Source organism: Planococcus citri, chromosome 3, assembly GCF_950023065.1.
Source record: "Planococcus citri chromosome 3, ihPlaCitr1.1, whole genome shotgun sequence".
NCBI lineage: Eukaryota > Metazoa > Arthropoda > Insecta > Hemiptera > Pseudococcidae > Planococcus > Planococcus citri.
In genome coordinates, this window is record NC_088679.1 from 53,626,703 (window position 1) to 53,651,076 (window position 24,374).

The 24,374-nt window shown below is 32.8% G+C and overlaps 1 protein-coding gene across 2 annotated transcripts in view; it reads left to right on the forward strand.

Moving 5' to 3' along the window:
- LOC135840558 (uncharacterized) overlaps positions 1 to 24,374 on the forward strand; it is a 191,957-nt gene that overhangs the window by 136,909 nt on the left and 30,674 nt on the right. For both annotated transcript variants that reach the window (XM_065357166.1, XM_065357167.1), the window contains exon 2: positions 19,506 to 19,714. In XM_065357166.1, the coding sequence (XP_065213238.1) occupies positions 19,506 to 19,714 (209 nt within the window). The remainder of the gene's footprint in view (positions 1 to 19,505; positions 19,715 to 24,374) is intronic.

Below are 24,374 nucleotides of genomic sequence, written 5' to 3' on the forward strand. Positions count from 1 at the left end.
TTTCCCCTCGTTTCTCTTATTTCAAAAAAAAATCAGTGAGATCAAAAAATTGACCGTATTCGGAGAACATTGATCAGATCTAATTAAAGAGAGGATTCGATTAAATCTAGTTAATAAATCGCAATTTTGATCGGACTAGATCTGACTAGATCACCTCACATCCAATTATTTTTCCCTGGAATATTATTGAAAAAAAGTTTTTACAGGGTGTCCACAAGCCTGGAAAACCTGGAAAAGTCAGGGAATTCGGTCGGTCTGGAAAAGTCAAGGAATTTTGGAAATTTACAGCATTTTTTTACTCAAAAGTCTGGTAATTTTGTGAAAGGTTACTTCAAACAGATTTTTCCATTTCTCATAATGAAAACATTCACCTTCGCTTTGCTCAGGCAATTTTTTTCGCTGGTTGGTTTTGTCATAAATTGCCTAATTCCCAGAAAGTCTTGTTTTTTGCAAAAATTGTTGAAGTCTTGCCTTTTATCAACTTATGAGTTATGAGTACCTATCATTAAGGATTAAATCTCGCTCTTTATAGCGTTAAGATGTTTTGCTTTTTTGATAAAAATGGTTAAGAAGATCTGCCTTTTACTGACATTATTGTGGAAGTCCCATTTTCTGTTAAAAATAGCAAAAAGTCTCGCTTTTAGCCTGAATTGTCAAGAATTTTCTTTTTTTTTTTTTTTGCGAAAAAGATGCTAAGAATTGTGTTGTGTTTTGCAACTGAAAACTCCCACTCTTTTCCAATAATATGTAGTTCTAATGAGTCGTTTTTTCACCAGAAATTTCTAAAAAAAAACCTTTTCTTCTGCTGAAATTGTCAGAAATCTTGTATTCATTGCCAAAAATTGCAAAAATTCTCAATTTTTGGTCTAAAATTATCAAAAAAACACAATTTTTTTTCAATCAAAAAGTTGCCTAATACTTTCCCTATTGGGGGAAAATCTGCCCATACTCTAAAAAAGACATCAAAACTTCAAAACCAGCTAGTTTATTGAAGTATTCTGAATTATACACATGAAAAAGCGTTGTTCAGAAGGCGGATTGGTGCACCAAAAAAAAGCTGCTAAAAAATACGCTACATAAATATCTTGTAAGGCATTTTTCTCGCGTAAGGCCACGGCACTCTCAAATTACATGGTGTGTTTCTTTGCGCTGCTGTAAGAAACCAACTACAAAATAAAATACGCCACCAACCTGTTTTTTGGCGTATTCTTTTACATATTTGCAAAATAACTCGCATAAATGCGGTATTTTACTCAAATGTTTTAACATAGTATAGAAATATTTGCATTCATTCCATCACATGTCCCAGTGGTTAGGTATGTAGAAAAGTCGCTCTCCAACTCAGAGACCTGGGTTTGATCCCAGACAGATAAAGCCCTGCGCTGACACGACAAACTGATCAGTGGCTGCTATGGAAAGCACAGCACTGTGGATGGCAGCGGAGCTGATTCCAGCCAAAGTTTTTGGTGTCTGCAAAAATTCTACTCGGCGGTGGCTAAAAAACTATATTTTGCAGTAATTTTTCATACTTAAATTATAAAATTAAATTATTTTAATGTCTTAAAATACCTATCATTTTCCGAGCTGAGAAGAGAGACAATTTCAGTAGGTAGTGTGTGGCAATAATGAAAAGTTTTGACACTTGAAAAAACGAAATATGCAAAAAATCACCCCGAAATTTGCCATTTGAGTGAGTTAAGCCGGCTCAGCCAACACAGATTACTCAGAGGCAAGCGACTGAAAAATTTTTTGAAACGGCGGCGTAAAAAATGTTTGAAAAATTGGTGGTGGCAGCAGCCTGGTGGGACAGGGCAGGACTCTATGGGCAGAGCCAAAAAAGTTTTCATGAATATTGGTCATCGGCAGAATTTATCACATAAATAAATATGCACGCTAATTAATGAGCAGAAAAGCATTGGTGGAAAGTGTTGCAATTCCTGCTGTGTTTTTTTCATTGGCAGATTTTCACTCATTTTTAGATTTTTATTTAGTTAAAAATGAAAGTTTTCTTTTCTTTTTGATAATTTTTTTTGCATTAAAAATGTATTGCCTATGTTTTGTCACTTTTTTGAGCGTTTTAGGATACTGAAGTCACTTTTTTCAGAATAAAAATGTACAAGCCCTGGAATTTTTATAAACTACCAATTAAATTTGTGTAATGTTCACATTGAAAAAATTTATTATTTCTTTATGATTATATAAGTCATCCTTTTTTTGGAATTGTAAATTTTCCATAGCTTTTGCCCTCCCTTTGCTTGGGTCATTTAACATTGAAAAGACTAAAAGACAGAAAGCCAGAAACACAGAAACACGGAAACATGAAAAGACGGAAAGAAAGACAAAAAGACTAAAAGACGGTCAGATGGAAAGACGGAAAGACATGGAAAGACATGGAAAGACTGAAAGACTGGATGAAAGAATGAATTAATAAAAACATAAAAAAAATAAAATACTTAACATAAGTAAAATTTCAGTATTCAGTTCAGTATTAATAGTTCAGCATTCAGTTCAGTTCAGTGTTCAGTTCAGTATTCTGTCAAATTCATCATTCGTTTCAAGTTCCAATGAAAAATGTTTGAGGGTTCAAAATAGAGATTTTGAAAATTTTTTGAAAAACGATGTTCTTCCATTGTGTCTATACTTAAATGCAAATTATTGTACTATTTTTGTTCTTTTAACAGGACGCCTCTCTTTTTAAAAATTTTGATACCATTGACTGAGCTCATCTCGTTAAAATCTCCATTTTTCCCACCAAAAAACCAAAAAAAAAAATTCCCACCAAGTTTAAATAAGGGCCACCCTATGAGCACACAGTCATGCTTGAAAAAAAAAGGGCACAACTGTAGATATATTAACGATATTTGGAGCTCATGATGTTCGAAAAGGTTTGACCCCCCCCCCTCTGATCGCATGTGTAATTCATTTTCCAAGAATCTGGAAAATTGGAGAAATTGGTCTGGAAAACCTGGAAAAGTCAGGGAAAATCATTTCCAAAAATGAGTGGACACCCTGTTTTAAATTTTTCATCAAATTTTGTGAATTCGGGGAATTTTGTAAATTCGGGGAAATTGGATTCAGGGAAATGCCCGTTCGGAGTATTGAATTCGGGAAAATGTCCGGCATATTGTTTCTAGATGGAAGTTCTAATCTCCCATCTTAAAGAACACCCATGTAAACGTAACAACCGATAAAAAAAGACATAATTCACACATCAATATCAATTATATCTATCGAGTTGTAGGCAAAACTCTTTTATTCCATCCAAAGTGAAAAATTATCAAAGATATTGCAGTTTTCCATCCGAATACTGTTATAATTTCATAATACGCGGCGCGCAGAGAGAGAGGAACATGGTATACATAGTGTCGTAAAAAGCGTTAAAAATTCACCGCATAATCATTATTATGATATGGAAAAACGTGAACGAGATAGACGCGGTAACGATGGTTTAAAAAGAGATTCATGGGCGTGATTTGACGCAAAAGCGAATCTTTTCAGAATAGTACTTTCGTCACTGTCTTTCCAACGCGTAATCAATCATTCGCGCGAATAATAAAATATTGACTTTTGTACGAGTAGAAGCATCGGTACTGAGTGTAACGCTGTTTCCAAAAAAGCTTAAGTTTTTAACGAGGCAGATACGCGATACCCATACCTACTTTTTTCCGTGTTCCGTATCGTTTCGCGTGCATGATTTTCGTTCACATTGTTGATTCTGTTGACGATACCATTTTCATCGCGTTTCTCAGCAATCTATATCGTATATCGTAATAATTCTCCCCCAAAGTATATAGAAAGACTCTAGAATTAGATAAAGTAATTGATGGAAATTGCGCAGGATATCGCCAAACGTGTAATTTGAACATCTATGCCGTGATTTTGTTTCTTTTTTGGTTTGCTTAGCTTGGTAGTTGGTACCTTACCTACGAGGCTACGATTTCTTTCCGTTACGTTTCGTTCTCTCTTCCTCACGTCGTCGTCATCCGATGTGGAAAATTTCACCAATAAAATCGTAACGTTTCGCAGATGTTAACCATACTGGAATTGGTACAATGTTTTTTAATTTTTTCTAAACGATGTATACGTTCCTAATTCTCGTAGTACATCTTGTTACCGGTATCTTTTTCACATCAGCAATATCGCTTTTGAAATACTTACTCGGTTATCCAAACTATAATCACTTTTTCTTTCTCGCGAGTCAAAAATTACCCAACAATGTGAGAATGGTGAAAAGTAACGTAGAATTTCCAGCTACAACGTAACGAGTTGTTAATCTCAATTTATCTTTATCTACAGAGACGTCATCATATTCAGCTGTCAACAATATACTTACTCGTCGCGAACTCGCGAACTTTCTTTTCGTAATGCATTTTTAAAAGTATGGCAAAGGCTAAAGCTTGTATTACCTCAAAGGTAAAAAGAACCTAACGTGTGGGTACCTATATTGGAGAATTTTTCCCGTTGAAATTTAAAATACTTACGTGCAAATTTCACCAGTGAAAAGCAGTCGACGATGTCGTTAACACGTTTACTCGTATAAGTGCATTAAACTTGGTGGTGAGTGGGATACCATAACCACACGCGTGTGCTTGAGTTCTATGTGGACGTTACAAAATTATAATGAATGCATTAACGATGTGGGAAACACGATACATTAGAAATAGAATCCAGATTATTCAATTTAATTGAGGGTTTGCAAAATCTGATATCCCATAAAACCTATTAATTAGAATCATCGACGTTCGGAGGCAAGTGACAGAGATTCATTCTTTTCGGGAGGAAAAAAGAGTCCGAGAGAGGGGAGATGAAAAGGGAAGAAGGCCAGTGACATTCGATTGGCAAAAAATTTAGAAAAATGACAGTGCCTAATAATATCTTGTCAGAATCTAGGTAGTTGTATTAGGGCTGTTAAATGAGATAGAAAACTGGAATTAAAACTCTCTAACAAATCAACAAGCCACATTTTGAAAATTTACCTAGATTGCTTCAAATTTTGTACACATTTTCAATAAAACACCAGCCTTCAGTTCTGAGTTTAGGTATACAATAAATAGGTACATCTCACTCAACCTTTAAAACTTAGAATGCTCAACATATAAAATTAATACGTTCATTTTGCCTGTGTGCCAAATTGAAGCCACAGAGCACTTTGAAAATTATATCAACTGCGGCCCCTTCAATTTTAAACTTACACTAAACGGAACGTAAATTTTTTTTGCAGGTTCTCGACTAAAACTAAGTATTATTATAGACAATTTGGCGATTCTAAATTCGATTTGTATAACTATCGAACTGAACGTGAAATCAAATCAACTCGATAAACACTATATAAAAACCAAAGGTAATTTATGAGAAATAGGGAGCGAAATCTTAAAATTTAAACGCCGATTAGGACGAATTTTTCAATTTTTCGCCACGACCGTTTTATAACTCTGTTTAATCATTGATTACCATAATATTTTCTTATGAAAATTAAATTTCGTTAAAAGCACTCCAAAAAGCTACTTTAATTAATTTCCATCCTATTTTTCCCCTCGCAAATATAGTTTCGCAGTTGGTTGATCTCCAAGAAAAAATTAAATTCCGTAATATCAAATCTAATTTGTAATCTGCGAATTTGCGTAGTTTTGTAATTATGCGTTTGATAAAAAAAAAAATGTAATTTTATTAAACTGATTATCCTCAGAATAAAAATTCGATTTACTTGAGAGCTTGCTCGAATTGAGTGCTAGCTTATATAAATTTTTAACCGAGTCATGGTTTACAAGATTTTTATTACGAAGAATTAAAATTGATTTTTTTTCCCCGTTGCAATATTTTTATCAATACGTCGTCGTCGGATTAGTGTAAAATTTAAAGAGACGTTTGATGAACGTTTTTTGTTTTTTCGTTTACGAAGTTCCCATAGGATAAATGTTATTCGAGGTGAATGTCCTGATAATCTCTCGCGATGTTGAATTTTATTTTCGTGACGTGTCGTATTTTGGAATTTCATAGGATGAAAGGAGGCATATTTGGTCAGCAGAAATTCTCACTCATAACGCAGCTGTTTTATTCTTCGGTATACGCAAATTTTGCGAGTAATTTTTTTTTTTCGTAGGAAGAGAAATTGGAAACTTTTTCAACTTCGTGACATTTATTGCATCTAAAGATGAATCGATTGAACCTCTTTTTTTTATCCTTACTGCTTTGAGGTTACATTTGACGTTTGTTCAAATTCAGCAGCATTGTTGAAACAATTCTAGAATAATTTACTTTCTTTATTTTATAAAAACGTGATGTGAAACATTTTTTGAGAGGGGAAAGAAGGGTCAACAACAAGATTTTCAGAACAAAATGAACATTTTTCTTTAAAATTTCACTCTTCCCCTCCAAAAAAAGAGGAAAGACATTAAATCTTTCGAGTATTTATGTTTCAGTCCCCTAGAAAAGAAAATCAATTCGTGATGCTACTCAAATTTTTAAAAAATTTTCCAACTTCGAGTAATTGAATTTTTCATTTAAAAATCAAAATTTTTGGGTCAAATGTACCTAAGAATTGTCCCTTCTCCTTTACTGTTGCAAAAATCATATGAATTGAGGATTTTTTTCAAAATTTTTGCGAGATGTCTCATAAGTGTAAAAGTCTCTAAATCTCACACACAACCCCTCTTCCCCCCATCCCAATTCCATGATTCGAAGAATAAACAAGTTTTTCAATATGGAAAAATTTTCTAATTTTTTTTGTTGAAAAATGAACTGTTTTTTATGACATTTTAGACGTAGATACCTGGGTAATAGTGTAATCAAATTCGATTATTTCTTGGTTTTTTTCAACTTGAGTGAAAAATTCAAAACTTTCTTTCGCATTTTTGGGGCTTCAGAACCTGTTGAACATGCAGAAATTGTAGTTGAAGCATTTTTTTCTGAAATGTTGAAAAATTGAAAGATCATTCCATGTCAAATCAGCCTAGTTTTGGGTTTAAGTCCTCCGATTTCGCTCAATGCGGGTATTTTTGTTTTTTTGCAGGTTCCTTACATTTAAAAAAATCCATCAATGGTCCCAACTACTGTTGGGGCAGCTAGGATGAGGTTTAATTTCTTTCAACAGTTGAAATTCCTTGTTATAGTAGTGTCAAACTTTGGAGTTTAAATTGTTCAAACTACTGAAACTCGAAGAAAATCTTGAGATTATAGCTTTAAAAATTCACTTGATATTTTGAAAGTTTGAAAGTTGAACTTTCTTGAAAGCGCAATTGAAGACGTCATAGCAAAAAGGACATATGTGTGAAAGTTGTATTTTGAGAAAAAACTGTTTGAAAGTTTGAGTGCTTCTGAAGTTTAGAAATGTTCATCTTTGAACATGGTGAAGATTTTATCTTATTTTCCCACTATCTACCTATAGATATGAAATGCTATGCATCATCATTCATCAGTCTGGAGGAAACTGTGTGTTAGCGGTAAGCGCTCAAACATTTCGTATTATATGTCCTTTTTGAAGCGAAAAATTGACCAATTTTTTTTTGATTTAAAAATGTTTTTGAGCAAATTTTTGGATTTAAACCAGGTAAATAATGGTTGATAACACAAAATCGACCATGAGTAACCCATTATCTCTGAAAAAAGATCGCTATGTTGAGTAAAAAAAAAAAAAAAAGACAAGTTTTTTTGACCAATTTTTTTTTATTGATTTAAAAATGTTTTTGAGCAAATTTTTGGATTTAAACCAGGTAAATAATGGTTGACAACACAAAATCGACCATGAGTAACCCATTATCTCTGAAAAATTAAATTTTTAATAGACTTCGCAGTTTTAAAATGGCGATATCTCACTGGTTTTTCGACTTTGTGAAGTGGGGGTGGTCTCATATGATAGAGGAAGGTCTGAAGAATAATAATATGAATTTGTCTCAAAAAGGACATATGTATGTGTCATATATACTCCTTTTTGTTATGACGTCTTCAATTTTCAAAAACTTACCAAATTTTGAAGCCATACCTAGCTAAAAAATTTGAAAAAAGGCCGGAAAAACGAGGCCAACATTTTTTCGTATTTTACAGCTATATGTAGTTTTTATTATGGCATTCACAAATCTGTGGGGAGGCTTTACGGACCTCCAAAATTGTAATAAAATGTCATATGGTGAGACATAAGTATTGTTTCATATGTTTTCGGATAAAATCAACTCATTTTTTCGATTCGATCCCTCTATACTGTCACTCATTATCGTCTCCAATTTCCTAAAAATCGAAAAAACCATTAAACGAAAGAAAGTCTTTGGAAAAAATTCAACGACATCGCATGAAACATATAAACAAAAAAGTTGTCGGTAGGGATTTTACATAAGATTTATTGCTCTATTGTGTTGCTCACCATTGATTTCAAAATTTTGTAAACCGTATATTGTTTTGGCGTGATGAGAATTAAAACGTCGAAAAGAGGAATATTATCTCAAAATAATACCTCGTTGTTGCTTTTTTTGGGGTGGGGGAGGGTAATTGACAACATCATCATAAAATCCGTTGAGACATTGAAAAAACAGCTCTGTCTTTTCTGCATCCTAGATGGTTCATAAAACTGAAAATGCTCACCAATCGATTCAAATAGTTGATCTGAAAAACTTGGAGAAAAATTCAAGTAGGTAATTTAATGCAGAAATCAGTGGAAAATTCTGATAGTTTATATTATTTGAAATTTATTACGAATAACTCGTGAAAATTACACTCAAATTCAGGCTACTTCAGTGCGTTGGAGATACTTCAGTTTTTGCTGGAGGCTCCAGATTGGTTCAAAAGTAGTTGCAACTAGTTCGAAAGATCCGATTCGGCGTGGAAACCCACTTGAAAATGTGTTTCTCTACATTTATACTTTTGGTAAAAATTGAAGTTGGTATTTGTATTTATTTGTACTGTGTAAGAGTAGGCCATTTCGTGATTTTTGAAAAATTATCAAAAATCAAAAAATCATGAGTGGGTGATATACAGCACCTACTCTTTCATTGAGCCAAATTCCCACTCGATTGAAAGCAACAGGTCGTAAATTTTTTTCTATAAATGCAATTTCTCGTTCTTCGAGTTTGATGATTGTTATTGATAGCATTTTTTATCTTTAAATAGTTACCTATAATATTGATTTCTTGAAGCCAAATCACGTCTACAATTCAAAACAGGTATAACATGTTTTGATCAATTGTTTTTTGCTAACAAATATTTTGTAATTTTAACTTTAACATCTCTTTATAATGTAGTATATTCCAACATATCAACTAATTTTTGTTCTATATTAAGGTTATATGTATGTAGGTATAACCCGAGGTACCATTGATGCTTTTAAAAGTTGAATTTATTCAGCAACAAAAAGCGAGTACCTGAATTTACGATACGTAGGTACCTAAGACGTGATGTCACAAAATCTACATAGAAGAGAGGATTAGGTAATCCTATTTTCATAAAGATTACAAAGATTAACTCTCTCGAATAGAGAGAATTTCGATTTTTAAGCTGCACACGAAAATCTACACCATTGGAAGAAGTTGAATTTTTCGCACTGTCTCAACATCAAATGATAATATTGCGCTTTGAAAGTTTTGCATTAATATGAGAAATTACGTTAAAGTTGATCCTATGATTAAGGATGAAGAATTAAAGCAGACGTACACGAGAGGGGGCTGAGGTACATTAACGCTATACACTATACAGTATACACGATGATAAAACAACAAGGAAACGGTAACGGTACTGACTTTATTGCTCGTTGAAATACGCCGCTATTTCGCAGTGCGAATTCGCAGAAACTTTATCAATAAGAGAACCTTTAAATTTTGTACTTTCGAACTTATTTTGCTGGATGACTTTTATAATGCTAGCCGTCACTGTACGATACTTTGTTCTATACTGGAGCACTCGTATTCTAACAATGTGATGATTGCTTTAAGTTGGTGTTTTTGGTACTGAAAACTTGCTGTTTACTGTGGAAACTTACTCAACTTCAGCTCGATCTTGCTGCGTTGAGTTATAAAATTTCCATTCTTTTTGAAATACTTCATACTGGTGGTTGAGAAATTCGTCTCTTTTACGTACCTGGAAATGGAGGGAAACACTTGACATAGGTGTGTGTTCTCCCGAGATTACACTGCCTATAAAAAAATACCTCTTTTTATTTCGTTGACATGGAGAAAATGTGGACCAGAAGTTTTATTCTAATATCCATATGATTTTGATGTTCTCAACTGTAGGAGAACTGAAACCAAAACGATTACATTCATTTCGGTTTCCAATTTTTAATTTATTTGATTTACTTCATTTTTATGTTGCTATTTTTATCTGGTAAGTATCCAAGGTTGTGATTTGAAAATTTTTTACTTTTGAGCCTCTTTCCCAAGGTAAGGTTCTTGGAAAAGTAGGGAAAGGCAAAGAAAGGAAAACACTGATACCGGTATTGAAAATTGAAATTAATTCAATTTCAAACACAAAAAAATTGCAAGCGGCGAAACTTTGACGATTTTTACAATTTATTTTCAAAAAACTTTGTTCTACATTGTAATATGGTAGATTACCGAGCGAAGGTGTAAAGTATAAACTAACGCCTGGAATTTTCTATCGCAGCGAGTTATTTTTTCGTAGTCTTGGAAATCGCTACTGTGCGGTGGTATAGTTTCGCAGAGCGATTTCGCGCTTATGAGTTTGTTCGCCTTTTTATTAGAAACGCGGAAATATTTTACGCGTGGTTTGTTGGAAGATGGCGTGGTTTGCCAAAAAAATAGAATAATAAATGGTTTATGGTTTTTAAGTTTTCAAATTGCAATATTCGGTTTACATCCGCATTGTGAAGTATTACGATGAGGTATGAATTTTAAATGGGTCAAAATGAAAGAAATATGTTTTATTACGACGTTTATCCGCGCGTTTCGGCGCAGGGCGCAGGAGATGGAATTTAATTTGAAACCACCTGCTTGTAAAGAGAGTGTACGATATAAGTACAAGCTTAATTCTTATCTACTTACTTGGCGGGTTCTTCTGTTGGGGTAGGTATTATTTTCGAGTTATTCATTTCGTTATCGAATCATTTCGTATGTACTATTCATACTTGAATAAAATTACCTCGGAAGCATGAAGTTATTTCTAGAGAGTGGATTATATTTTTGGTTTTTGACGTTGAAAGATTAATTAATTATTAATTCGAAGGAATTGATGTATTTACAGCGTTGGGAATTACTGCAAGTACCCCTAGATGTAAATGAATTTCGAATTTCATGAACATTACTTTAAAAAAATGATACAAAAGCAACGAAATATTTTGACTTTTCTGATTACAAGGTACCAATAGTTGGTAGTACGTAATATGAAATGAGCATAGTTAGAATTTTCTTAATTTTATTCACCAATTTCGATGAAATTACTCTCTCTCAAAGCTGGTATTTTTGATCAACTCTCGAGTCAAATTCAAGCCTATAATTCGTCTAGTTTTGTAGGTACCTAATGTTCATCTAGCACAAAAAAAATCAGAACTCAGAAGAAGAATTTTCATGGATCTTGCTGCAGTTGTATACCCATGGAGTTGAACCAGACAATCTAAATTGAAAAAGCATGTTGAAAAAGATCCTACATCACCAGCTAAAATTTCAGATACCAAAGTTCATTTTTTAATTTTTGATGAATTTTAAAAATCAAATTTGGGTTTAAAATGAAAAAAAAATCAAAATTTCACGAAATTGACCCAGAAAGTCTAAACTTGGTATGTAAGTGCTCTACTTTCGATTCCCCTCACTCTAAATCGATTTGAAATTATTTCTAACCGTTTTGAGCAGTTCTAAGCCTCCAGTAGATTTTTGTAAGTTGAAATATTTCTACAAAAGTTTGACTAATGGAGTTGGAAACCTGAAATTTATTCTATATATTCATTTTAACATGCTGAGTCGATTGAGACTGGTTTTGAGTCGGTTTTTATCCTTCAGAAACTTTTTGAAAATTCAAGTTTCCGAAAAAAAGCTTTAAAATTCGTCTAATTCAACTTTAGCACGTATAAACGGAATTGGTACTTTTAGTTTCTGCCAGCTTGGAATTCTATAAAAATTTTACATACCTATTTTTCCAGAAATTTTATAATTTGAAGATGGTTTTAGGTGGTTTATTATAGCTGCAAGCAAATTTTTTGAAAATTCTAGTTTCCCAAAAAATATTGTAAAATCTATAGAAATGAGCTTGAGCACCTATAAACTTGTTCAGTATAATTATGTTAGTAACGCACTTGATCAATTACCCATTATTTTTCCAAAATCAGTTACTGCTGTTTAAAAATTGAATTTTTTAAAAATTTTAATCATGAAATCGCTAGAGAAATATACGATTTTGAGCTAGGAGAAACCTACTCGCTACTTTGGAAAAATGGTGTGAAATTTGGTCATATGAGTCACCAAAAAGGTCCAATCCCATTTAAACGTGCTTTTAAATTGATTTGGACAGTTTTTATGACATTTTTTGAAAATATGGAAATTGATTGGGTGGAGAAAGGGGAATTGCAAATCGCTTTAGACGCCCAATTTCATTTTAATGTCAATTTTATAAAATTTTGATTTTTTTTGTTGGTATTTTTTACTCAAATTTGATTTGTTTAAAATTTCCAAAAATTGAAAAATGAACTTAAGTGTCTTAAATTTTGGCTCGTGATGTATTTTTATAAGATTATTCGATTTCACTTTGTTCGGTTCAAAAATTTTTCTGTCATTAAAGGTCCCTCACTTGTCCATAGTCGAGTTTAGATAATCTTCGGAAATCCGGAAACACTCGTTTCTGATTGGCTAAATCGTAGGGGGTGATTAGGATCAGCTGATTTTGATGAAAGTGGAATAAAAAGCTCACAATTTGCAAGTTTTAACTCCCCTAAAATACTCTGGATGCTTTTTTCTTTCGGTTACAGTCATTGAAACTTTTCTATAATACAAAAAACTAATTAAAACTGAAATTTTGAAGTTTCGCCTCTTAATTAAAACAGGCCATGCCGGCTTCTTGATTCAATTTTTTCTATACATTTTAAATGTAAGTTTCCGATCCAGTTAAATATTTATATCTATAATTTATAGCAGTTTTTCTCTCAAAATTGGGCACCTCACCTGCATCTCACTGCTCGATTTTGAACTACCGAAGTTAATTCTTCAAATTTTGGTGTATTCTTGATTAAAATGGTAGAAATAGCTCGCATTATTAGTATGTATTACTCGTACCTTCAAGTTTTTCTTCGCGGTTTTTACATCTCGGTGATTTTCAGTTTTCAAATGTTCATTGAACCACCAAAATTTTGAAATTGAACTGGTAAAATCTGAAAATTATGTTTTGCTTCTCTTTTTAAAATGCAAAGAAAATCGAATTTTCATTTCAATGTTTGCAAGTACATATATAGATGCCTATTTTTCTCAAAAAAAATTTCCCACGTTCAAAAATTCGCTAACCTTGAAAAAATCAACTTCAGCCTTGTTTTAAACTCTAACAAATTGATAAAAATTTAGATTTCGTACCTATTTACTCGAGACACTCGAGTATTAATTATCCAAGTAGGTATGTCTAAAATATTTATTTAAATCGAAAATGGAACAGATCAACAGATTGATTCAACTCCTTGGGCAAGAAAATTTGAAGAAGAAAAAAAAAGGAAACACGGATTATTTCGCTGTTGCTGTAAATTCCAAGTCTCTATAATCCTACAAGTTATGGTTTGGAAAGTTACGTGATGCTGGAACACGAGTGCCTAAAAAATTATTTTCTTCGTTTCATCTAAATCGATAAATTTTCAATTCAATTTCAAACCATTCTCCTTGAATTTGAAAACTTTGAAAAATATTTTCGAAATTGTAACGATTCCTTCTACACTTAATTTAAATTTCTCCACGATGTAACCTTTTAGATATAGGTACCTAGTTCAAGTTGAACTTGGGTAATTTTAATAAGTGAAATTCCTTTACAGAAAAAAATCAGACGAGTGTAATGTCGCTGGAAAACCACGATAATTCGGTAAACGAGGCAAATTACACAGAAATGAAAATACTTTTGTCGCTATAAAAGCTATAAATGCTGGTAATTCTCGTCATGTTTCCTTATTACGATGAATTTAACGTAATTTAATTACAAAGGATGGAGTATTTTTAGAGAGTTTTTAATTTAGTGTAGATCTGCGGTTCAGCAGCATTGAACAGCGTCTTATTTACTTTTTAAAGAATGAAAATTACTTGTTCTCTGCAAAGCAACTCGTCTCGACGACGTTGTTGTTTAAACAATACGGAACAGCATCAACATCTACATCGTCAAAGAGAGAAATGTTGATTGTGTAATGTAGGTAGTAGGTACCTACGTATATTATCAGAATATCGTTTTGTGAAGTTGTGACGTAATTACGTAGATATTATTTTTTAAACTTTTAAATAGATCTGCTTTAAATCTGCTTGCAAGTAGTACGAATCTGTTGATCTCTTGACATTTGCGTTTCGACGAATGCCTTTGAAATTGTTTTATAGGTATATTTTTTTAATGCGTGTAGGTTTGAGAAATGAATAGATCCTTATGTGCTTACCTAGACCTACATATCTACAAGTGGTTTTTTAAAATATTAATTAAACATTAACGCTTGCAAAACTATAAGAATGAAAGCTTGAAAATTACCTACCTCGCGAAAACAAACAAAGAAATATTTTTATAAAATTTAAAACATAAGCTTCGTCGGTATATAATTTCAAAATGTACATTATGAAGAAAGTGTAATTATGCTTTCATCATTTTGCTACATTTTAAAAAGATAATTCCGTATTAGTGGCGTCTTTTTATCTCAACTTTGTTTACCGTTTAAAAGTTGCCTTTTTCGCATTGCCTGAAAATAAACCACTCGCTGAGAAACAAAAAGAGAGAAATTTGTTGGTAATTATTTCTTCTCGTTGTTAAAATAAACTTGCATTTCTTGTTTGTTAATTTGTTTGGAATTGCAAAAGAGACTTCCGAAATGAAAATAAAAGGAAATGTTTCATGTCCCCAGGTAAATATACATGACAAACAAAGACGGAGAAAATTTTAAAAGGTATTACAACTTTTACGCTTTAATATGAAACTTGTTAAATAGCTAACATGTTGGTGTGGTAAAGAAATCTTCGCAGTTGGTTTAACCATATCGTAAAGAACGATTCAGACGAAAAGCTTTTTCGGTCGTGAACGTGAATTCCCATTCGGTATGTGTTTTTAAGCATTAATTATATGGTTTCGAAAACCGAAATTCTTCCTGCTTGTGTACTTTTCATAACATATCTCTCGTAAGTACAGTATCTACTTTTAAAAGATAAACTTACAGATTTCAGGATAGTTGCAAGATATTACATCTTGTTTCTTTCGCTTATTCGACGAATACAAAGTCTTAATTATATCTATACAAAAGTTTGTAATCCATCACTGTTTAGAAATTCTGCACTTTTACTTTTCCTTTTAACCAGACACTCATCAATTTTGATTTAAGACGTTTCCTTATCATAAATTAGTCCCTATATTGGCGTAATTTTATATGCTTTAACCAGGGTTTCTTCTAGAAACAAAGTTTCATTATGAAATAAGGTCAGGCCCTCAAGGTGTCCCTGGAGGGGAGATATAAGACCTCAACGAAGGGACAGTTCCGAAAAAATTGGTTTTTCGCACCTGTTGCTTGCCAAATCTTTTCAGAGAAAATGGCCCAGTCCCAAATGAAAGTATTTGAGATTCTGCATCGATCTGTGCTATCAATGCTATCATCGTCCAAATCCAAGACCTCTTCTAAGGACTGCAGAGCGGTTTAAAATTTGCAAATCGCTTATTTTTTGCTGTGTTTTGAAATTGTTTTCTTCGCAAATATTTCTCATTATAGGGTCATTCCATGTCAACTCAACCAAAAAAAGGTGATTTTGAAAGTCATGTCTTTCGATTTCGCTCAAATTTTTTTTACAATATATACCCATCCAGTAAGTAAGAACACCGCAATTAGTTTAGTCCCAGCGGGCTTCCATTATTTTCACATTGTTTCGAGGTACTCAACTTCAGCAGCCCATTCATCCAAAACTATGATACTTTGATCAAAACTGATTTTACAGTTCGAAAAGACATTGCATTTAGAACTTTTTAAGCATTTTGAAATTTTCAAAAGTTGAAAGTTGAACTTTCAAATTGAAAGTTCAAATTTCAAAATGTACCTTTTGATGCTTTTTCGAAATATTTAAGTTTCGAGATGGAATTCCTTAATGGAGAGGGGGCACCCCCACCCCCATTTTGGGCGAAACTTTCAAAAGAAAATCTGGGGCATGTGGTACATCGAATTGTATGTTTTTGGTGACGCTGAACACGAATATGACGTCAGATTTTTGATTGGACCCCATTCACGGTCCCAACAATTTTTTTGGACTCACCAATTGGGAGAGGTTCTGCGGGCCATGAGTGTGGTCGATCTAAAAAACTATGGCTATATTCGTGTTCAGCGATATCGAAAACATACTATTTCATGTGTCACAAGAATGTGATCCTTTTTTTGGGGGGTTACCCCTTTCGGGGAGGTGCTGGGGGCCGTGGACGGGTCCAATCAAAAATCTGACGTCATATTCGTATTCAGCGTCACCAAAAACATAGAATTCAATATATCACATGCCCAGATTTTCTTTCGAAAGTTTCGCCCAAAATTGGGGGTGGGGGTGCTCCTCCTCCATCAAAAGATCCAATCTCGAAACTTAAATATTTCAAAAAAGCATCAAAAGATACATCTATGGACATTTGTTCAAAATTTTAAATGGTAACTTCCACTTACAGCGCCATTTTAAAATTTGAACTTTCAATTTGAAAGTTCAAATTTTAATTTTTAAAAATGTCAAAATGCTTAAAAAGTTCTGAATGCAATGCCCTTTCGAACTGAGAAATCATTTTTGATCAAAGTACATATCATAGTTTTGGAAGAATGAGCTGCTGAAGTTGAGTACCTCGAGACAATGTGAAAATAATGGATAATGGAAGTCCCTCCACCCACCCCCTGAGGGGGCTGGGACCAAACTAATTGCAGGGTTCTTACTTACTGGATGGGTATGTAAAAAAAATTTGAGCGAAATCGAAAGACATGACTCAAAAACGTTGGTTGAGTTGATGTGTGGAATGGCCCATTACTTTTAATTATTCCAAAATATTGAAAGATATCATTCCTCAATCTGGAAGAATATTTTAGGACAAAGTGATGCCAATTTTTTAGTCATTGTTGCCAATTTCAAAAAATCGAAAAAATTGCCAAAAAATTGTTTGCGAACAACTTTTGTGCTAGGATTAAAATTTTTCCATACTATTGGTCAAAAATCCATTCTGAAGGACAAGATCTTCAGTTGAGGAACGCTCACTCAAAACATGCATTCGAGGAAAACTACTTCGAGTAATTTTTTGGACATTGAAATGGATCTGTGCGGCGCGGAGTTAAAAATTAATATTACATTTTGAAATAATACTCGTATTTACGGCAAACTGCATAGGCAATTTTATTAACACGGCTGTGCGCATTGCGCATTTACGGCGAAGTGAATAGGCAATTCTATTAACGTGGTTCCATCTTTCATGGTATTTATTTCTACGCAGGTTTTCAACGAACTATTCTTACGTTGAATGAATCATCGTGTTGAAATAAATGCCTCGAATTAATCTTTCAACCTGGATCTTAATTTTGTACCTTTTAAAATTGCACTATTCAGTTAGCAATACATAGGTACCCGGGGAAAAAAGTTCAAACTTGGCCATACATGATCATGTATGGTGGATGAACTCGAGCATACATGATCATACATAAACCGAAGTTTCCATACATGCTCATGTTACAAAATTGTCCCCCACATGATCATACATGTCATATATGATCATGTATGATCAAGTATGATTTAGTGTAACCATGATCATGTGAAAATGCGGGGATTTTTTTTAACATGAACATGTATGATCATACTTAAAATTCGAGAATTTGTGAATTTTTATAGTAAAAATATTGTCAGTATAAAATATATGGGATGATTTGCTGAATGGTATAAGTACATAAGATGTGCTAAGAATGCAAGACAAATGTGGATAAATGAATTTCAGACATTTTCCCAGATTATAGACACTTTTCTAGATTATAGAATAAAATGTATGATATAAAACATGCAATTTCATACAAATGATCCATACATGACCATGTGGGGGACAATTTTTTAGTATGATCATGTATGAAGTCGCCATACATGATCATGTATGGCCAAGTTTGAACTTTTTCCCCCGGGTAGCTATTTAAATAACAGTAACCGAGTTCAAAACAGACACCACAAAAAAAGGAGAGAATAAATGATTCACTCTCTTATGCAATAATGACGGTAAATTATTATTATTATTACTATTATAACAACGAGAAAGTGTGATAGAAAATGCCACGTTGTGAAAATAAAAATATAGAGAGAAAAATGTGAAAGCTTGATATTATTAGAAAGAGAGCTGTTTTAAAAATTAGATACCGCCCGTAACATCTGCCGCTTAATGTTTCGATATTTAGAAAGAGTACCGTGTTTGAAATGAAAAAAAAATGAAAAGAAAAAAAAACAATGTAACTATGCAAATAAATATTCCTTGAAAATAAAATTTTACGAGTGAAAATTATTTTAAAAAACGAGTTGTTTTTATTTTACCTAAACGTACGTAATACTGTGTTGTGTATTCGTAGTTGAACGAAATTGTTCATTGGATGCGAACGAGTTATAGTATTTCCTTACGGTTTATTTAACGCCCTGCAAGTTATATTCCCTCGCTTTCGCGACCGTTTACCCGAGAAAACCCCTTTAATAATTGTTCTCGCCGTGGAGTAATTTTCTAATTGAAAGAGAAGTCTCGGCTCATTAAAAGGATCCCGAAAAACGTACCCTTTTCAAAAGGTTTTCATAAATAAAACACTTGTTTTTAATTGATTTTTTTGCGTGAATATAAATTTAATTGTCGGTAACTTTTTTTTTAGGTATCGAGTAATATGGTCATTGAAAAGTTTGATATTGAAAGACAGCAGATACCTAATACCTGCCTACGATAAGTTCGAGTTTGTTTTCGATTTTTTTTAAAAACATTTTTCAGATTTTTTTTAGTGAGAGAAGAACTTGAGGGTTTCGTGGGTAGGAATTAATTATAAAAATAAACTTTTCTCAGCGACCTTCCTCCTTTAATTCTCGCTTCTTCGAGTGCAGGGGATATTTTTGGACGTTTTGTTAGATGAAATCTCACTTGAGTGTGTTGAATGTAATTCAACAAGTGTTTTTGTCAAGGATTTGGATAGGTTATTTTCAAATTAAATTTCAAAAAAATGTATTAAGTATTCGATAAAGGTACTTGACTGAAAAAATAATTTTTATTTATGCGACACTGAAATATTACCTATGATATAAAGCCTCTGTTCTGAGGGTAGGGTACCTACTTATTTTATATGATCTGATAATTTTCACTAATTATACTCACAACCAAACTTTAATCATGACGTGTTGTTTTTTTTTCAGAACGAATGTGTGCACCGCAAGTGACCTTGACAGCTGATGCGTGGGAAGTGAAATTTCGTAGTGATGTAACATTGTATTGCTTTTATGATTTAGAAGGTCTTTCACTTTTATCAATGAAATGGTACAGAGGAACGAGAGAATTTTTTCGATATGATCCATCGCTGCGTCCACATACGAAAACGTTCCCAATATTTAATACAAAAGTCGATGTGAGTATACTTATTTATGAACAATAAACAATCGTCAGTTATGTTAGGTTAGGTTAAGTTATCAATGTAGTTAAATGCATTTTGAAAATGCATTTTTTAATACCTACTTAACAAAAACATGAACGAATGACTAAAAATATTGCTCTCAAAAATTTTCATATTTTTCAAGAAGTGGCGAGCAAGAGTTGAATTGAGGTGAGGGAGACAGTCCTGCACTATGAGAATCAACTTCTAGTATGATCGATTTTAAACTTCCAACTAAGGACTGTTTCAGAATTATTGCCGGACTATGTTCTTAAGAATTGAATAATCAAAATTTCGGATGAATTTTTTAGTATTTCAATTCAAAAAAAAAACACATATATCCAGTATCCATCGTACAAACGCTAAGAATAGAGCGGGCAAATAGCGGTTTTAAAAAGGAAAAAATTGGCACATCAATTTTTTCTTCGGGAATGTATTCAGATGGACCCTCTGAACCACCAAAAAAAAGCCGACTCTCCTACCCCTGGAGGAAAATTTTTTAGGGGGCTGAAACCGGTTCCGATTCACGTTTTTTGCGTTTTACTCCGTAAATATTAGGTTTTAGAGAAAAACTACCATGACGAAAAATGTTTCCCTTCAAATTCTCGACAATTTGATACTACGCTCGATACCCGTTGCTCAAGGGAGGTGTCCAAAAAAAGGGGTGGAAAGAGTAGGTGTTTCAAAAAAGGTCAGTCCAATAAATTAATCAAAATTACCACTTAAAATCATTCGTTTTCGCTCAAATTTTTTTTACAAAGTCTACTCACCCAACTACTAATCAAACTACCATTGGTTTGTCTTCAACCCCCCTCGGGGGTTCGTGAGGGTTGCTTGATTTTTCAAGTAACACACTACTGAATCATATATTTGAAAAACAAATCTGGACGTGCGATATATCGAATAGTATGTTTAGGGGAACATTTTTCGTCATGGTAGTTTTTCTCTAAAACCTAATATTTACGGAGTAAAACGCAAAAAACGTGAATCGGAACCGGTTTCAGCCCCCTAAAAAATTTTCCTCCAGGGGTAGGAGAGTCGGCTTTTTTTGGTGGTTCAGAGGGTCCATCTGAACACATTCCCGAAGAAAAAATTGATGTGCCAATTTTTTCCTTTTTGCCCCTGCTGTTTTACGTTATTTTCCTGCTCTAGAAGCCTAACAAAATTCTTCATTATACGTAACCTTATGACCATAAAAGAAAGCGATACGTACGAGATGATCATAAAACAATCGAAAATAAAAAGTACGAATTAGAAAAGGAAAAGATTGCCATTTCCGAGTGGGATTTGTGCGGTCAATGGTGCGGTAACTGTCACGAAGAATTAACTCAAAAATCTGGAACGCCATACTTTTTGTCAGATGTAGAAAATTGTTAACGTAAAACTAAGCGAATAGCGCTATTACAGTAAATGGATTGTTTCAAAGTTAGGTACTTGATTGTACGGTGTATGTAGTGAAGCTAAACTAGAGGATGGTGGGGTGAGGTGTACCCAAAATCACATTTTAAAGACGCTGTAGTCATAATAAAAAAAACTGCGAAAAGTTGTGATTGATGTGACGTAAACATTTCAAAATGAATGTAACGCAGACTTACTCATTATAATTTTAGGTTTTTTTCTAGCGATATTTGAAAATTTAATGAAATGTTATGTAATTCGAGAAGTTTTATTAAAATAAGTCATTTATGTTTGTAAAAAACATTCAATCGTCGAGCAATTCGGGTCATCAACATGAGGGACATTTTTCGCTTCAACTTTTACCTAACCTGTTTTGTGCGAAAATTGCCCAGTTTCAAAAGATAATAAGATAGGTACTCGAGATTCTGCATTGATCTGAGATATATTCCAATTATAATCCAAGATCAATTTTAGGATGCAAACCTCTCGTTTTTGGGTGAGTTTGTTTTTGAACCTTTTTTCTCAGAATATTAATTGGTTCAATTACGCCAAAACATTAAAAGATACCATTTCCTGATGCAAAAAAAAAAAAATATTTTGGATCTCAGAAGTGACAATTTTCAAGTCATAATGCTAATTTCAAAAAATCGAGAAAAATTGCTAAAAGCTGACCTACCTTCAAGTTATTTTATTTTTTTTTGAAATTGACAATAATGGCCAAAAAAATGGCAGAACTACGTTCCAAAATACTTTCTATGCTTCAGAAATTATAGATATCTTTTGATGTTTTGGTGGAATTGATCCTAAGCTTTTGGGAAGAAAATTGTTCAAAATACGAATTTATCCATAAATAATCAATTCTGAGCAGCTCAAAATAAAAATCTCCTCTAACTTTAGTTGGTAAAAATCTACCAATACATATTTCCTTTTCGTGATATTTTTTGAACCCTCTCCCCCCCCCTACTCGATTGAACGCTGTTTCGAATTAATTCCAGACGTCCTAGAATCTAGATTTTCAAGCTGATTTTTGAAAGCTGAAATTTGTACACAATTGTATCCAATGAAGTTGAAAAGCTAATATTCAGCCCATTTTGAGTCGATTGGAGGTAGTTTTCAGGCATTTTGGAGCCTCCAGCAACTTTATGAAAATTCAAGTTCAGCTTATAAATCTGTCCTAATCAACTTAAGCACATATAAACCCGCTTACCTATTTGATTTAAATAGTTTTTCCAACGATTTATCGGTGGGTTGAAAATTGGATACATAGGCATTAGGTAAGTTTTAATAAATTTAAGCTTTCCAGCTCAGTTTGGTAAAATTTCGATTTTTGCATTTTTGGCCCAAATTAAATGTTTAAAAATTCACCAAATATCGAAAAATGAACTAGAGCGCTCTGATGATAAGTAAATTTTTCATGTTCTTTTAATGTACCTAGTTAAGATTTAAAAAAAATTCTGTTCGTTATAACACTTCTCTTGTAAGAAAGTATTTTTTCGAATTCATTTTCGGATTAAAAAGAAAATTCAGAGTTTTCATTGATACCTATATTCCACCAAAATTTGTCAAACTTCAATACAATTTTGTCATTATTTTCTGCTGGACAATTTAGTAAAGAAGAAGAAAAAAAATCGATACGTATTTTATTAATACCGATCTTTTTTCATACCTGCTTTAAAAGAAACGTATTTTGAAAAAAAATTACATTACCGTCATGCTGAAATCAAATTTTCGCAATAAAGCTAATTAAAAAATATTTTTTTACCCAAAGAATTATAAATTATTTCATTGTAGACTTTTTAATCAAGCCTCATTGAAAAAACAATTTGAAATACGATTTAAAATTTTTTATCCGTCTGTGAATTTTTTATGTGGTGATTTTTTTCGCAAACCTAGGTGCTCATCATTAGTAATGAGCAGGAGAAAAATCGCAAATTTTCAAATTTAATAATTTTGTGAAAAACATAATCTTGAGACATTAGGCATTTCTTTTACCAAATTACTTTTTTGATGTTTTCTTCTACATTTTTGCTAACCATGCAACCAAAATTAACATGAAAGAATAAGGGAGATCGTACAAACTATAGGAGCGAAACATTTAAGTAGGTAGCTGTACATATAAAAAAAAAATGGAAAATACGAATTTTTTTTAGAGTTTGATGGGATTTTTATTATTTTACTCCATTAAGTATGTACTTGGTATTTTCCTGGTAAAAAGATTCATTTTCAGTAAGATATGAAGCAGCGACTTCAAACGTTAAACATTTTGTTAAAAATTCTTACCAAGGTTAAAAATTGAAATTTTGTTTCAAATTTTTTCAACGAATGCATCAAAACTGAAAAAAAATTTGCAGAATTCGCTTCAAGCGTGCATGAAAAAAAAATACCTATATAAAAAGAAAGTAAGCAAGGTGAATTTCGGAGGGTTTTTTCTGACGCTGATAATTTCATTTTTTATGTTTTACACTCGGTTTACCTTCTACGCTATGAAAGGTTCAATAAATCAGAATCTTATCAACATTTATTAGAAGCATAACAGCTCGAAAAAGCAAGTTTAGTTTGAAAATTGTAACTTTGACGTGTTTCGTGCATCGTTTAACGCAATGTTATTTCATCGGTAATTTTATTGTCGTGTTAAAACTCGAACCATAGAGGATGCTTGAAGTACAGATAAACTAATCAAAATTAATATTATTTATCTATTTACCATCCGCTTTCAACCAATCACTTCTTCCAGTTACATATTTTATAGTCTTTTTTTGTGCCAAATAAGCCCGTTTTATTTAAATAAATTGAAAAAAGTAGGCAAATGTTTCGAATTTTTTGTCATCAGGTATAGGTGCCTACGCTTGATAAATACCGGACCTATTTTTGGTCTTGAAAATTGACAAAAAGAATCGGCGAAATTTCTGAAATATTTTCCGGCCAGATCTATGTAGTAGGTTTATACGCGGAACGTTTTGTCGAAAAAGGGTTTTCGTCTTGGTTTTTGTTTAGTTTCGTATATACAAAACTGTGAGGGTAATATATTTTTTACAACATAACTTTTACACCGATGGTTGCCCTTTAAAAGTGGTGAAGTTTTGTGGCGGGTGTCTTATTTTATTTATTTTTTTTTTACAAATGGGTGTTTTTGAGTTTTTTTCCTCTTTTTTTTTCAATATTGCGTGTATCGCTTAGATCCCTGAGTGGTTTGTTTTCGTGCAAACAAACCTATAGCGCACGGTAGATACATCAAAAA